This window comes from Bos javanicus, chromosome 10 (assembly GCF_032452875.1).
Source record: "Bos javanicus breed banteng chromosome 10, ARS-OSU_banteng_1.0, whole genome shotgun sequence".
In the NCBI taxonomy this organism is placed as follows: domain Eukaryota; kingdom Metazoa; phylum Chordata; class Mammalia; order Artiodactyla; family Bovidae; genus Bos; species Bos javanicus.
Window position 1 is genome coordinate 25,327,899 of NC_083877.1, and position 15,491 is coordinate 25,343,389.

A 15,491-nucleotide genomic window follows, 5' to 3' on the forward strand; every position below is an offset into this window, starting at 1 on the left:
GAAGCATACGTAGTGGTATATTTTTGTAAACGAGTGCACGGAAACAGCAGCAGCACGGAAACATGAACTTACATCTTTAGTGGCAAAGGTATGCTAGTGTCAAACTGTCCAAAGTAATTAGTGATCCTTCATTTCAAAAATCGGGATTACACATGCTGCCCTGGAGCGCCGCCTTAACGCACTCGGACGCATTTCCTAATACTCCACATGGCCGCATGCGCGGCTATAAGCAACATGGCAGCTTTGCCAGACACCAACACGGCAACCACAGCCTCAACGCACCCGGAAGCGCGAAAGAGCGCCTGTAAAAAACATATCTGCCATTCTGCCAACACTTATGGTGGCTCTCATTTCAGCTTCAAAGGGAGAGGGAAACCGGAAGTGACTTTCCCTCCATAGCATCTGCTGGGATCTCTTTCCGGCTAGCCTTGAGGGTGTCCGCGTGAGAGAGTTAGGCAATTTCTTGAAGCCAGAACTGGGAAGCGCTAGTCCGCCGTGCCTAGTCGGAGACGTGGCCGGGCCACGAGACTGAAATGTCGGACACGTGGAGCTCTATCCAGGCCCACAAAAAGCAGCTGGACTCACTGCGGGAGAGGCTGCAGCGGAGGCGGAAGCAGGACTCGGGGCACTTGGGTGAGGCGCGGGGTTGTTGGGGCCGATGCCTTGCTAGAGAGGGCTTGAGGGAACCCTGGAGAAAAAAGCTCCCGAGTTGGTGCCTTTCCTCAAACGTCTGTTTCTTTAACGCTTCATACATTGGTTCCGGTTCTCTTCCCCCTCAGCAGCACAGATGCTTCATTTTCCTGCAGGTAGTAGCGGCTTCTTCTCACCCTGGGCTCTGGTTCCTCCAGTTCTCTTTCCCAGGTCGGAAGCTCCCTTCGCATCTTCGCGTCCCCCCATCTCGTTGACTGACGTTTCTTAAGTCTACGAGAGCGTCCCGTTTGCTAGGCCTTTCAGCCCCTATTCCTTGAAGCAGCAAGTCCCTTTTTATGGTTAACTCCCATAGCGCTTTGTTCTTCCCTTGGTTATAGCAATTGCTTTGTATTGGTCGTTTCTTTGCGATTCTGGGCACCGTGAGAACAAGTACTGAGCCTTTATATCTACAGTGCCCAGTTCAGTGGTCCTCACAGAGTTGGCACTCGATGTTGCTGAATGAGTAAAAGGAAGTGGCATTGGTTTAGCCATTTACACACCGAGCAGGAATCTGAAAACATTTGTTTTGAAACTTTTTCTCCCCTCCTATTGACCCGTGTCACAGTCTTAAAACTTGAAGGAACCTCAAAAGATTGTCTACTCATACCACATCCCCTACACAAACACCTAATTATCTAAAGCAAATCAATTAAAGATCTGCAAGGATAATGAGTACGTACCACTCTTGTGGCAACTTGCATTGTTTATCAGTATACCCGAGTCCATTTCTAAATCTTGTGTTGAAGTATATTAGGTCTATGCACTTGTATTCTGGCCCTTGAAACTAAAAGATGCCTTGGCAGGACTCTTACACCAAAATAAGTGGACATCTATCGAGTATCTACATGAGTCTAGTTAGACAAAAATTAGACCGTGTCCCTGCCCTCAAGGAGTTTAAAATTTAGTTGGGAATAAAGGAGAAGTCAGAAATACACGATGGTATATGTAAAATGCCAAATGAATTAATTCCACAATGAGCATAGTGAAGGTAGAACTAACAAGAGTCAGTCTAGTCAGTGAAGGCATCATGGAAGAGTTGACACTTGGAATTTGGTCTCAGTGGCTATATAGGACTTAAATAACTAAAGAGATGGTAAGAGGGCAGAGCAAGTAGAGGAAGAAGTGCAAGTCATATTACCAAGGATTAATTAATAGAAATTCCACTTCACTTTTACATGGTATTAACCACACTTTGGTATTAACCAAACTTTGTGCTGTATGCAAATCCAACCACTAGAGTCTGAAAACTTCATCAGGGTCCTTGCTGAGCATGTTTAATAATTTTGAAAGCAAGATCTATTCTCCCTTGAACATAAGTATTCTTTTGGAATAGAAATATCTCTTGATTTGTACATCCACTTAATAAAATATGGTTAAGACTTTTAGTATAGCCACTTGATATAATTTAGATTCCTGTAAAATTGTTTTTGAGTTTGTGATTAAACATATATTACCTTCTAGCCCAGAGCTTTGATGGGCCTATTTGGTCTTTAGGGGATAGGTAGAGATGAAACACACAAATTAAGTCAGCCAGCCTATCATTGTTCTTCCATTGAGTTATTTTGGTTATTCCAAAGAATCTGTTTCTTTAAGGGTTAGGATTCTTAGGAAAACATTGTGAAACACTCTCTTAACCAGTTTGTCATGTAAGATATAACCAAAGGCTACATGAAAATTCAGATCATTTAGTTCTTTTCTCACAGGAAATAAAAATGTTCTTACCACATCTATATTTTTATAGGGTTACTGAAATCTGATACTTAATTATTTACTGCTGAGCTCAATATTAAAAGACAAGCATATTTAAATAAACTGAAATGTATCCATGTCATTAATAAATGCAAAATATTATGAACAAAGAATCACTGGGAGACCTTTGTTAGCTTGGCATTTTTAAGGTATAACTTAAAAAAAAATTATGGCAAAAGTACACATACCATAAAATACCATCTAACCATTTTAAAATGTATAGTTGATAGTGTGATATATATTCACATTGTTGTGCAACCAGTCTCCAAAATTCTTTTGTCTTGCAAAACTGGAATTCACTATTCTCCCTTCATCCCAGTCCCTGGCAACCACCATTCTACCTTGTTTCTGTGAGTTTGACTACTCTAGATACCTTGTGAAAATGGAATCATGAAGTGTTTGACTGATTTCCTTTAGCACATCCTCAAGGTTCATCTATGTTGTAGCACGTGTCATAATTTCCTTCCTTTTTAAAGCTGAATAATATTCCATTGTATGTATATACCACATTTTCTTTATCCATTTATCCATTGGCGGATACTTGAGGCTTGCTTCCACATTTTGGCTATTGTGAATAATGCTGCTTTGAATACGGGTGTAACAGGTTATCGCTTCAAGATTCTGTTTTCAACTTTTTTGGACATATAACAGAAGTGGAATTGCTGGAGCATATGGTAATTCTATTTTTAATTTGCTTAGGAGCTGCCACACTGTTTTCCATAGAATAAAGTAGATTTCTGAAATGAGGATTATTACTTTCAATAAATGTTTATTTCATTAATTGAAACAAAATAAACTTGGTGCAGCTTCAGTTCAGTTCAGTTCAGTCGCTCAGTCGTGTCCGATTCTTTGCGACCCCATGAACCACAGCACTCCAGGCCTCCCTGTCCATCACCATCTCCTGGAGTTCACTCAAACTCATGCTGTCCATCGAGTCGGTGATGCCATCCAGCCATCTCATCCGCTGTCGTCCCCTTCTCCTCCTGCCCCGAATCTCTCCCAGCATCAGAGTCTTTTCCAATGAGTCAACTCTTCACATGAGGTGGCCAAAGTACTGGAGTTTAAGCTTTAGCTCAGTCCTTCCAAAGAACACCCAGGACTGATCTCCTTTAGAATGGACTAGTTGGATCTCCTTGCAGTCCAAGGGACTCTCAAGAGTCTTCTCCAACACCACAGTTGAAAAGCATCAATTCTTCAGCACTCAGCTTTCTTCACAGTCCAACTCTCACATCCATACATGGCGCAGCTTAGCACATAGTGAATATGTGAACTGCTCAATGTACTTCATCAATGGAATTGAAGATGTGAATATGGATATTGACATGTTTTAGAGGTCAGCAAGTTCACAATCTGGCCATATTTTTATGTCTTCAAGCTAGTATTTTATCTATCTTCAACAGAGCTCTTAAAACTCAAGTATTAAGTATTCCTTTGCTGAGCCCAACACATTATATTTTTCATTAGATTAGAAGTGGAGAATCAACATAGTTACCAGCATAATGGAAGTGCTCAATAAATGTACTGAATTAATAACTGAACGGATACTTTCTGAAGGAGTTGGAACTCAGGGATTCCTAATTGTTTTCCGCCCATAACCCATTTTAAGAATGATAAAGGGTTGGAATCTTTCCCCCAAATTTGTGTATCTGTGCACAAATTTGTGTTTGACTTCAGGGAATTCAGAGTGGCTCAAGCCCATCTATAAATAACAGTTACATTAATCAGCTGTTAAATTTTGTTCCAAATATTAAATGTGAACCTCCTCCTCCTAGTAACCTTAAAAGAGCTATTTTCAGCTCCATGTCCTGAATGCAATGAAAAGAATACTCCCAGGAGGTGTTACTAACATAAGGATTCATAACCAGAATCACAGAACTGTATTAAAACTTAAGTATTGGTCAAATTACCAAAAAGAAAAAAAGATTTGTATCCAATTCTAGGGATTGAAAATATATGTTAAAGTGGTTCTTTATCATAGAGTTCTTGCTGTAAGAAAAAGTCATTAAACATAACTCAAAGAACATATAAATTTTGTTAGTAGAGAAAGCAAAAATTGTAAGAAATGTTTATATTACAGTCTTCATAGTATCAGTAGGTGAATTATAAAAAGTACATTTTCAACTTAATGATATTAACATCGGAACAAAGTCAGTGCTTTTCCTCACTGAGATAATGTCTGCTAGGTGTTGAAAGTTTACATGAAAAAACGTGTAGTATATTTTAGAAATAGCATGTAACATTTGCATGAAAAATCTGATAAACTAGTTGGTAGAAAATGAACATCTAACCAAACATCTAACCAGCATTAAGATCCAACCAAATTTATACATTGTTATTTTAAATATGATAATAGATGTAATAATGTCAAGTAGATTGCTTTATTCTTTGAACTGTTAGATTCTGGACTTCATTTAAAATAAATTCAATCAACAAAATGTTTATCATGGAAATAATGTGGTATTATTGCATATTTAAGCCAAGCATCTCAAGAACCATTGTGGCAAAAAGGAAAGTAATGTGACAGTGAATAAGTGTGTTCCTGAACAGAATTTGGGTTAGATTACATTAACAAGAATGAAACACTGATTGAAATGTTGAAATTATGGAAAATGCTTACTATTTATTTTAATCAGTGACAACACTTATTTTCTTTTAAGTCAGAAGGGCAAGAAACAAGCAAAATATGCTAATTTAAAAGGTAATAGGTCTCCAAAGAAGACATGCAAATGACCAACAGGTGTTTGAAAACTTGTTCAACATCACTAATCATCAGGGGAATGCAAATCATAACCATAATAAGATATCATCTCAAACTTGTTATTAAAAAAAAGAAAAGTGTTAGCAAGAAAAGGGAATCCTGATTCACCGATAATGGGAATGTAAACTGGCGTAGCCACTATGGAAAACAGTATGGAAGTTCCTCAGTAAGTAAAAAAACAGAATTACCATATGATCTAGCAGTTTCACTTTTAGGAATTCAAAGGATTTGAAATAAGGATTTCAAGGAGATACCTGCACATCCACGCTCATTGTAACATTATTTATGTTCACATACAGCCAAGATATGGAAGCAACCTAAACATCCGTTGATGGATAAGTGGATAAAGAAAACATGAAATATACATGCAATGGGATGTTTCACAGCTAAAAGTAGGAGGAAATCCAGCCATCTGTGACAGCATGGGTGGATCTGGAGGACATTATGATAAGTGAACTAAGTCAGATGCAAATACTGTATGGTCTCACTTAGATTGTATTTGACATGTGGAATCTAAAATAGTCAAAGTCATAGAAGTAGAGTGGTGATTGCTAAGGCCTAGGGAAGGGGAAAAATGGAGAGGTGATAGTAAAAGGGTACAGAATCTCAGTTATGCAAGATAAATAAGTTCTGGAGATCTCTTACACAGTGTGTAGTGCCTATGGTTAACAGGACTGTGTTGTATACTTAACATTTTCTAAGGGGGTAGATCCTGTGTTAAGTGGTCTTACCAGATACACAAAAATAATAATAAAGGCAGCAGAAAGAAACTTTTGGGAAATGACAGATACGGTTATGGAAATGACAGATACGGTTATGGCCTTGGTGGTGGTAATGATTTAATGAGTGTAGACTGTCTCCAAACTCACTGAGTTGTATATGTTAAGATATACAACTTTTTACATGCTAATCATAATTAAGTGGTTAAAAAAAGACATAATAGAGACCCACTCCAGTGTTCTTGCCTGGAGAATCCCAGGGACGGGGGAGCCTGGTGGGCTGCCGTCTATGGGGTCGCACAGAGTCAGACATGACTGAAGCGACTTGGCAGCAGCATAGGGTGCTTAGGTCCTTATTAAAGAAATAAAACTCATACTAATGGCAAAAGAATATTAAAGGTACCTGGCAAGTAATGTTTAAATATAAAGGGGGGGATATGGATAATTTATATAGTTTATCTAAAATATTAAAAAGTTTCAAAACTGCACAGCTCTTTCTATTATCAAATTATTTATTTGGCTGTGCTGCTGGGTCTTAGTTATGGCACTCGGTATTTTCTGTCTTCCATGCGGCATGTTGCAATATGTGGGATCTTCAGTTGTGGCATGCAAACTCTTAGTTGCAGCATATAGGATATAGTTCCCTAACCAAGGATCGAACACAGGCCCCCTGCATTGTTAGCATGGAGTCTTAGCCGCTGGAGCACCATGGAAGTCCCTCAAACTCTTTAATACCTTATATAATTTGCTCCCTTTAGCATACATCATGAGTTAAAATGGTCAGTACATAATGTATAAAACTGTGCATGTAATGCCTGAAATGCTAATTTTAAAACACTTTGTATTTTTTCTGCTATAATAATAAGGTTTCATCATTAATTTTGCTAGGTTAGGTTACTTAATGAAAGAAATTTTTGGTTTCTTCTGAAGAAATTTTAAATTTGACTGATTTTTTTAAAAGCTCAGAGTTTGAAACTAGTGTAAATTATAATTGGGGTATTTTTAGCTCAGATTTATTAGAATCTCTCAGTTGCAAGGGACTTGAGTAGTTACCAGTTCAATCCTATTCAGTGTAAGAATTGTGCCTGTAATCTTCCAAGTAAGCTAAATAGTAATAGTCGCTTAAATTTCATATGTTATCTTTAGCTTAGATTGCTTGCTCTCAGACTTTCCCATCCAGACCTTCAAAGTGCTTCCATGATTTCTATGTGTACAACACCTCCTTGCCAAAACAAAACAAGGAACTTGTTCTAGTCTGAGGTTCAGCACAACATAAAAGAATCATCAGTGAGCAAGGTGAAAAAAACTCTGTCAATTATTTAATGTTTTCAGCTAGTATGAAATTGTGGAGTCTCTTTTCCACATAGGGTATAACTTATTTTCCTAAAATGTAACTGTTCCTGTAAGGTGTTTGGTATAGTTAAGCTCCATTTTCCTTGGAATTCTGAGCTAAATTTTTTGAAGTCAGTTCTATTAGAGTGGAAATTTCTAAGTAACTAAAATACCTCTAAATGTAAACTAGTGGCCACTTGCTGCTGCTGCTGCTGCTAAGTTGCTTCAGTCGTGTCCGACTCTGTGCAACCCCATAGACAGCAGCCCACCAGGCTTCCCCATCCCTGAGATTCTCCTGGCAAGAACACTGGAGTGGGTTGCCATTTCCTTCTCCAATGCATGAAAGTGAAAAGTGAAAGTAAAGTCGCTCAGTCCTGTCCGACTCCTAGTGACCCCGTGGCCACTTAGATAGTATTTAACAGAATTCCAGTATAGATCCTGAATGTTTAATATTTCACTTGTATTTTAAATAATCACAGATATTAGGCTTTCCCAAAGGTAATATGTTGTCCTAATTTGAGTTTCTTAAATCTTGTTAAGGTTGTGATGGCTACCCAGCTTTTGAAGTACTAGAGTAGGTTATAGGAATATACTCAGGAACTATTATTGGTGACCAGGGCTTCAGTAGTTCTATAAAATTTTTGTGTTTGAGTTGTAACCCCCAACACTGTCATTTTTTATACTCTCTGATGTCCAGCGGGCTTTATTCATTAAAACTCGAACTCAGTTCTTCAAAAAGATCTCATCACAGTTTAGGTTGGTGAAAATATTCTTGATAAATTCAGGTTGATTATATCAGTTGTCATTTAGCGTGACTGAAGGGAGGTGGTATGGACATTTAAATCTACCAAGCTGCTAATTTATTTCCTTTGAAGCAGAGCAAGGAATGAAATTAGGAAATACTTCTCACCCAACATAGAAAGAGTAAGCAGATCCCAGAAAATTTATCTTGGCAAAGCAGTGAATGCTTGGGTGTGATTTAATAAAGGGTCAGATCAGATCAGTCGCTCAGTCGTGTCGGACTCTTTGTGACCCTATGAATTGCAGCACGCCAGGCCTCCCTGTCCATCACCAACACTCGGAGTTCACTCAGACTCCTGTCCATCGAGTCGGTGATGCCATCCAGCCATCTCATCCTCTGTCGTCCTCTTCTCCTCTTGCCCCCAATCCCTCCCAGCATCAGAGTCTTTTCCAATGAGTCAACTCTCCGCATGAGGTGGCCAAAGTACTGGAGTTTCAGCTTCAGCATCATTCCTTCCAAAGAAATTCCAGGGCTGATCTCCTTCAGAATGGACTGGTTGGATCTCCTTGCAGTCCAAGGGACTCTCAAGAGTCTTCTCCAACACCACAGTTCAAAAGCATCAATTCTTCGGTGCTCAGCCTTCTTCACAGTCCAACTCTCACATCCATACATGACCACAGGAAAAACCATAGCCTTGACTAGATGGACCTTTGTTGGCAATGTAACGGCTCTGCTTTTGAATATGCTATCTAGGTTGGTCATAACTTTCCTTCCAAGGAGTAAGCGTCTTTTAATTTCATGGCTGCAGTCAGCATCTGCAGTGATTTGGGAGCCCAGAAAAATAAAGTCTGACACTGTTTCCACTGTTTCCCCATCTATTTCCCATGAAGTGATGGGACCAGATGCCATGATCTTTGTTTTCTGAATGTTGAGCTTTAAGCCAACTTTTTCACTCTCCACTTTCACCTTCATCAAGAGGCTTTTTAGTTCCTCTTCACTTTCTGCCATAAGGGTGGTGTCATCTGCATATCTGAGGTGATTGATATTTCTCCCGGCAATCTTGATTCCATCTTGTGCTTCTTCCAGTCCAGTGTTTCTCATGATGTACTCTGCATAGAAGTTAAATACACAGGGTGACAATATACAGCCTTGACGTACTCCTTTTCCTATTTGGAACCAGTCTGTTGTTCCATGTCCAGTTCTAACTGTTGCTTCCTGACCTGCGTACAAATTTCTCAAGAGGCAGATCAGGTGGTCTGATATTCCCATCTCTTTCAGAATTTTCCACAGTTTATTGGGATCCACACAGTCAAAGGCTTTGGCATAGTCAATAAAGCAGAAATAGATGTTTTTCTGGAACTCTCTTGCTTTTTCCATGATCCAGCGGATGTTGGCAATTTGATCTCTGGTTCCTCTGCCTTTTCTAAAACCAGCTTGAACATCAGAAAGTTCACGGTTCACATATTGCTGAAGCCTGGCTTGGAGAATTTGGAGCATTACTTTACTAGCATGTGAGATGAGTGCAATTGTGCGGTAGTTTGAGCATTCTTTGGCATTGCCTTTCTTTGGGATTGGAATGAAAACTGACCTTTTCCAGTCCTGTGGCCACTGCTGAGTTTTCCAAATTTGCTGGCATATTGAGTGCAGCACTTTCACAGCATCATCTTTCAGGATTTGGAACAGCTCAACTGGAATTCTATCACCTCCACTAGCTTTGTTCGTATCTAGTGCTAAATCTGGTCAGAGAATTTTCTGCACGAAATGAAAGGACTGTGTTGTAAATGCTGGAAATCTGAATTCCTGAGGAATGTGTAGATTGACAGTGGTTGCCTTTTTTCATTTTCACATCTCTTCACTCCTAGATCTTCGGAATCCAGAGGCAGCACTGTCTCCAACCTTCCGTAGCGACAGCCCAGTACCTGCTGCACCCACTTCTGGTGGCCCTAAGCCCAGTACAGCTTCAGCAGTTCCTGAATTAGCTACAGACCCTGAATTAGAGAAGAAGTTGCTACACCACCTCTCTGATCTGTCACTAACATTGCCCACTGATGCTGTGTCCATCCGTCTTGCCATCTCCACGGTACTGACATCATAAGGCAAGGTTGGGAATTGCCACTGTTTTTCATCAGTTCATGGTCAGGGTTTTAACACTTTCCCTCCTGCCTTCCTTCCTTAGCCAGATGCCCCTGCCACTCAGGATGGGGTAGAAAGCCTCCTACAGAAGTTTGCGGCTCAGGAGTTGATCGAAGTAAAGCGAAGTCTCCTACAAGATGATGCACATCCCACTCTTGTGACCTATGCTGATCATTCCAAGCTCTCCGCCATGATGGGTGCTGTGGCAGAAAAGAAGGGCCCTGGGGAGGTAGCAGGGACTATTGCAGGGCAGAAGCGGCGTGCAGAGCAGGACTCCACCACAGCAGCTGCCTTTACTAGCTCTTTGGCCTCTGGTCTGGCCTCTTCAGCATCAGAAGTAGCCAAGGAGCCAACCAAGAAATCAAGAAAACATGCTGCCTCAGATGTTGATCTGGAGATAGAGAGCCTTCTTAACCAACAATCTACTAAGGAACAACAGAGCAAGAAGGTAGGGGTAGATAGAAGTGTTTTCACACTTATACTTTGAATTTTAGCATTGGTTGAGAAGAATTTACTCCTAGGGGCAAAGAGCAGTTCTTAGAATTGAGGGTTTAGAGCAGTGGTTCTCAACTGAGGATGATATTACCCTCCCTCCTAACGCCCAGGGGACGTTTTGCAAAGTCTGGAGACGTTTTTGGTTGTCACAACACAGGAGTGCTACAGATACCTATTGGGTAGAGAGGCAAGGGATGCTGCACAGCATCCTATAATCTTAGTAGGTTAACCCACAAAGAATTATCTGGCCAAAAACATCATCAGTGCACCAAATGCTGAGAACTCGGATTTAGAGAATCTTTTTCACTGGGTCTTTTTCACTGGTTTGGAAGAATATTTCGGACCCACATGAATTAGCCATTTCCTATTTCTAGCTGTATAAATTTGAACAATTCTCTCGATGCTTAGTCTTTTCATTTGTGAGACTAACTAGAATACCACCTCCCACCTGTCCCCTCCACCCACCCACCGTGTAGAATTGTTGCCTAGGCTCTGAACCAAACAGTAAAGTGCTTATCAGCACTGTGTCTTGCTTCAGTACGTATTAAATATAAGTGGTTTTGGTTGAAAAGAATGCTTTCCTGGGGAGGGGAGCTTAGCTTAATGCTTAGCAGCAGGAACTGCTCTGCATATATTTTAATTTCATCCCAAGTGCAGATTTGTGAGAAAGGACTAAATCCATGAAAAATCTCTTCTCCTGGGTTTTCTCATATTAATGTAGTTTATTGACCCCTTTCATGCATTGGAGAAGGAAATGGCAACCCACTCCAGTGTTCTTGCCTGGAGAATCCCAGGGACGGGGGAGCCTGGTGGGCTGCCGTCTCTGGGGTCGCACAGAGTCGGACACGACTGAAGTGACTTAGCAGCAGCAGCAGCATAGGACATTGATGTCAAGTAGAATTTGCAGAGGTGGTTTAAGGGCTAATTTTATCTACGAACCCTTTCCAGACGAAGGTTTCTTCTATCACCCAGGTTAGTCAGGAGATCCTAGAGTTACTAAATACTACAACAGCCAAGGAACAATCCATTGTTGAAAAGTTTCGCTCACGAGGTCGGGCTCAAGTTCAAGAGTTCTGTGACTATGGAACCAAGGAGGAGTGTATGAAAGCCAGTGATGCTGACCGGCCCTGTCGAAAGCTGCACTTCAGGTCTTTTGAGGGGAAGAGGGTTGGCTGGGTCTTCTAGAAGCAGTCGTTTTTTAAGCATGGTCCTTCCACTCATTGGGTTTGTCTTTAATACTGTTATTAAGTGCTTTTAATATGGTTTGTCTAAGACTTCGAGATTCTGAAGGTACACTTTCAGAAGTAGTGTTCTATGGGAGGGAATACAGGCTACATTCTCCAAAAGATATGAGATTAAAAAAAAAAAATTGCTCTTTTCTTGCAATAGCAGGATATCTCTGTCTTTGATCCCCAGGGAAAGTTAAAGTTCTCTAGAAGGACAGTCTTAGGAGAAACAAGAACCTGGCCTCTTAGGTCAGAGCTTTATTCCTGTCATAAGGAAGTTAAGTTTTTGCTCAGAGAGGAATTGAAAAACATTTCTTTATTGTAAATTACAGATTTTAATATCACCTGCTTTCCTTATCTGAAAACTCTGAGAGGAAGCTCTGATGATAGTGAAAGATTGCAAATTTTGCAACAGTTTAGAACTTGAACTGGGGGATCTAACTGGAACACCATATTGATTCCAACTGTCCCTTACTATTTCCCCAGACGGATCATCAATAAACACACTGATGAGTCATTAGGAGACTGCTCTTTCCTTAACACATGTTTCCACATGGATACCTGCAAATATGTTCACTATGAAATTGATGCTTGCATGGATTCTGAGGCTCCTGGAAGCAAAGACCATACACCAAGCCAAGAGCTTGCCCTTACACAGAGCGTTGGAGGTGACTCCAGTGCAGATAGACTCTTCCCACCTCAGGTACCTGTCTGCTCAGAAAACTTAACCTCAACTTAAGGACCTTTATCTCAGTAGAGCAGCCATACATGTAGGAAAGCAAGGCATAATCAGCAATCTCCCTTGCTGATTGGGAATGGAGCGGGATATATAGCATATGAGGGAACAGGAAAATCCAATGGAAAAAGAGGGACTGGGGCCATGAATCGGAGAGTGAAGGAAGGGAAGATGACCAAATACCACCTCATGCAGTGGATCTGTTGTGATATCCGCTACCTGGACGTCAGTATCTTGGGCAAGTTTGCAGTTGTGATGGCTGACCCACCCTGGGATATTCACATGGAGCTGCCCTATGGGACCCTGACAGATGATGAGATGCGCAGGCTCAACATACCAGTACTGCAGGATGATGGCTTTCTCTTCCTCTGGGTCACAGGCAGGTAATGCAGTTCAAAGATATGTAGGTATGGGCAGATATAGTACAGAGTGAGTACTGGGTGGGGATAAAATCTTGGGTCTTTCTAGCTCTATTAAACTTATGACTCAGTCAGCCTTTCTTACCTACTGAGATCTGATGCCTGTTTATAATACAAATGATACCATGAATTCTGTTTAGCTCTACATTTGTTTCTTGTGAAAGGTAAGACCATTGAGAATAGATACTATGTTTTGCCTTTTCATTCTTAGATCCATTCTCTTGCCCCAATGGTGTCTTGCATGTAAATGTTCACTGAATGTCTATTGAAAACAACACATATATCTTGAAGGGAGAAAAAATACTGCCATGGAAGTAGCTGTTTAACCCTTATTTCTTTCCAGGGCCATGGAGTTGGGCAGAGAATGTCTGAACCTCTGGGGGTAAGTAGCCATCACTGTTCTTTTCTTCTGAGGGAAATATGTAGTTGACAGGGTTTCCTTCTTTCAGAGTATACTGTGATTTCTTGCCTCTGTAGAGTAGATGGTATCATCCTTAAACTGTGGAGGCCTGATTAAAGTTCTGATTCTTTTCTTATATCCCACAGTTATGAACGGGTAGATGAAATTATCTGGGTGAAGACAAATCAACTGCAGCGCATCATTCGAACAGGCCGTACAGGTCACTGGTTGAACCATGGGAAGGAACACTGCTTGGTGAGCAGCAGGGGGCCCAATACATTAGATGGAGCGAAAAATAGGAGTTGTTTGATTTCTTATTGAGAAACAGTTCAAATACTGGGGTTTCATAAAACTTTCATAAATTTTTCATCATTCTGTTCTCTGGTGAGCAGGTTGGTGTCAAAGGAAATCCCCAAGGCTTCAACCAGGGTCTGGATTGTGATGTGATCGTAGCTGAGGTACGTGCTTTCCCCAGGCATCCAAAGAGCCACATTTTAAATCAGCTGTTCTAGTCAGGTATATTCTTATTCCAGGTTTTCTCATTGGGATCATAAACATAAGTGGAAAGGCCTAGAATTGCTATCTTGGGTAACTTAAAAGTAGCTCGAGCTTTTATTTCTTAGGTTCGTTCCACTAGTCATAAACCAGATGAAATCTATGGCATGATTGAAAGACTGTCCCCTGGCACTCGCAAGATTGAGTTATTTGGACGACCACACAATGTGCAACCCAACTGGTAAGGAGACCAGAGAACATGCTAGCCCCCAAGGGCACAACTGTTTATGGTCAAATATATAAGTTAGTAGAGCATCACCTTCGGAGAAGGCAATGGCACCCCACTCCAGTACTCTTGCCTGGAAAATCCATGGACCGAGGAGCCTGGTAGGCTGCAGTCCATGGGGTCGCTAAGAGTCGGGAACGACTGAGCGACTTCACTTTCACTTTTCACTTTCATGCATTGGAGAAAGAAATGGCAACCCACTCCAGTGTTCTTGCCTGGAGAATCCCAGGGACGGGGAAGCCTGGTGGGCTGCTGTCTCTGGGGTCACACAGAGTCGGACACAACTGAAGCGACTTAGTAGCAGCAGCAGCAGAGCGTCACCTCACTTCCACTAGTCTGTAAATGGGCTTCAGAGGATTCTTAAGCGACCAGCATTCACTGGAAAACCAAAAGGTTTTTAAGATTTAAACACTGCTCTTAAGGTCTCCACCCCTAAAGCTCTTCATTATTCTACTGCATGTACTGAATCTGCCCCCTGGTGGTTACTGAGAACCTATTTAATCTGTCAACAATTTTAGTCTTTCATCCTATAGGTAGAGCTTTAAAAGACATGCTGCTAGCATGTTACTCATCCAGAGTAGTCACTGGCAGCATAACTTTGTGATGTAGACCTAGTTAGCTGTAAGTTATTAACCCTTAATTAGTACAGATCCAGCCTCTTTTAACATCAGAATCTCCCCAATTTCTTACCAGCCTTAGTACCATATACTATCTTTATAAAAGAATTGGCACAGATATTCAGAAGCCTATTGAGATGATAGGCAGACTTAATGAAAAGAACACATCTTTTAACAGTATTAAGCCTTTAAATTCCAGGATTTTTGGCTTGCCCTGTCTTTCCCCTTGCTTCAGGATCACCCTTGGAAACCAACTGGATGGGATCCATCTACTAGACCCAGATGTGGTTGCCCGGTTCAAGCAAAGATATCCAGATGGTATCATCTCTAAACCTAAGAATCTATAGAAGTACTTCTGAACCTAAGCATCCATAGCCATGGCTCTACAGGCTGCACCTGAAGAGTAATATTTGTACAGTAGCTTTTTTTCCCCCTTATTTAAATAAAAGTTTGTATTGTAGTTGGGATTTCGAGGTCAAGTTCTGGCTCTGCCACTTAAGAGTGTGTGATCTTGTGTAACTCAACTTAGTATGATTGCTTATAAATGTAAACTGGGAATGTTAGGTAACTGGGAAATGTTACCTGCCTTATTGGGTTGCTATAAGGCTTCAAACTAAATGAATGTGTGGAAAGCATTAAAATGTTGATTTGATCAGCAGTTAAGTGTTATAAACATGATAAAAAGGGTTCTCTG

General features: G+C 40.8%; 1 protein-coding gene across 2 annotated transcripts; it reads left to right on the forward strand.

The window, feature by feature from the left end:
- The first annotated feature begins 388 nt into the window (after positions 1–388).
- Positions 389–15,262, forward strand: METTL3 (methyltransferase 3, N6-adenosine-methyltransferase complex catalytic subunit). Of its 2 annotated transcripts, XM_061430539.1 has the most exons (11): positions 389–633; positions 9,853–10,070; positions 10,167–10,571; positions 11,591–11,766; positions 12,331–12,547; positions 12,776–12,963; positions 13,343–13,381; positions 13,546–13,654; positions 13,792–13,857; positions 14,023–14,135; positions 15,033–15,262. In XM_061430539.1, exons 1-11 carry the CDS (start codon positions 534–536, stop codon positions 15,142–15,144), a joined length of 1,743 nt encoding a protein of 580 aa, XP_061286523.1. In that variant the 5' UTR covers positions 389–533; the 3' UTR covers positions 15,145–15,262. The 2 variants fall into 2 exon arrangements, with proteins under 2 accessions (XP_061286523.1, XP_061286524.1); XM_061430540.1 differs by lacking the exon at positions 14,023–14,135.
- Positions 15,263–15,491: the final 229 nt, after the last annotated feature.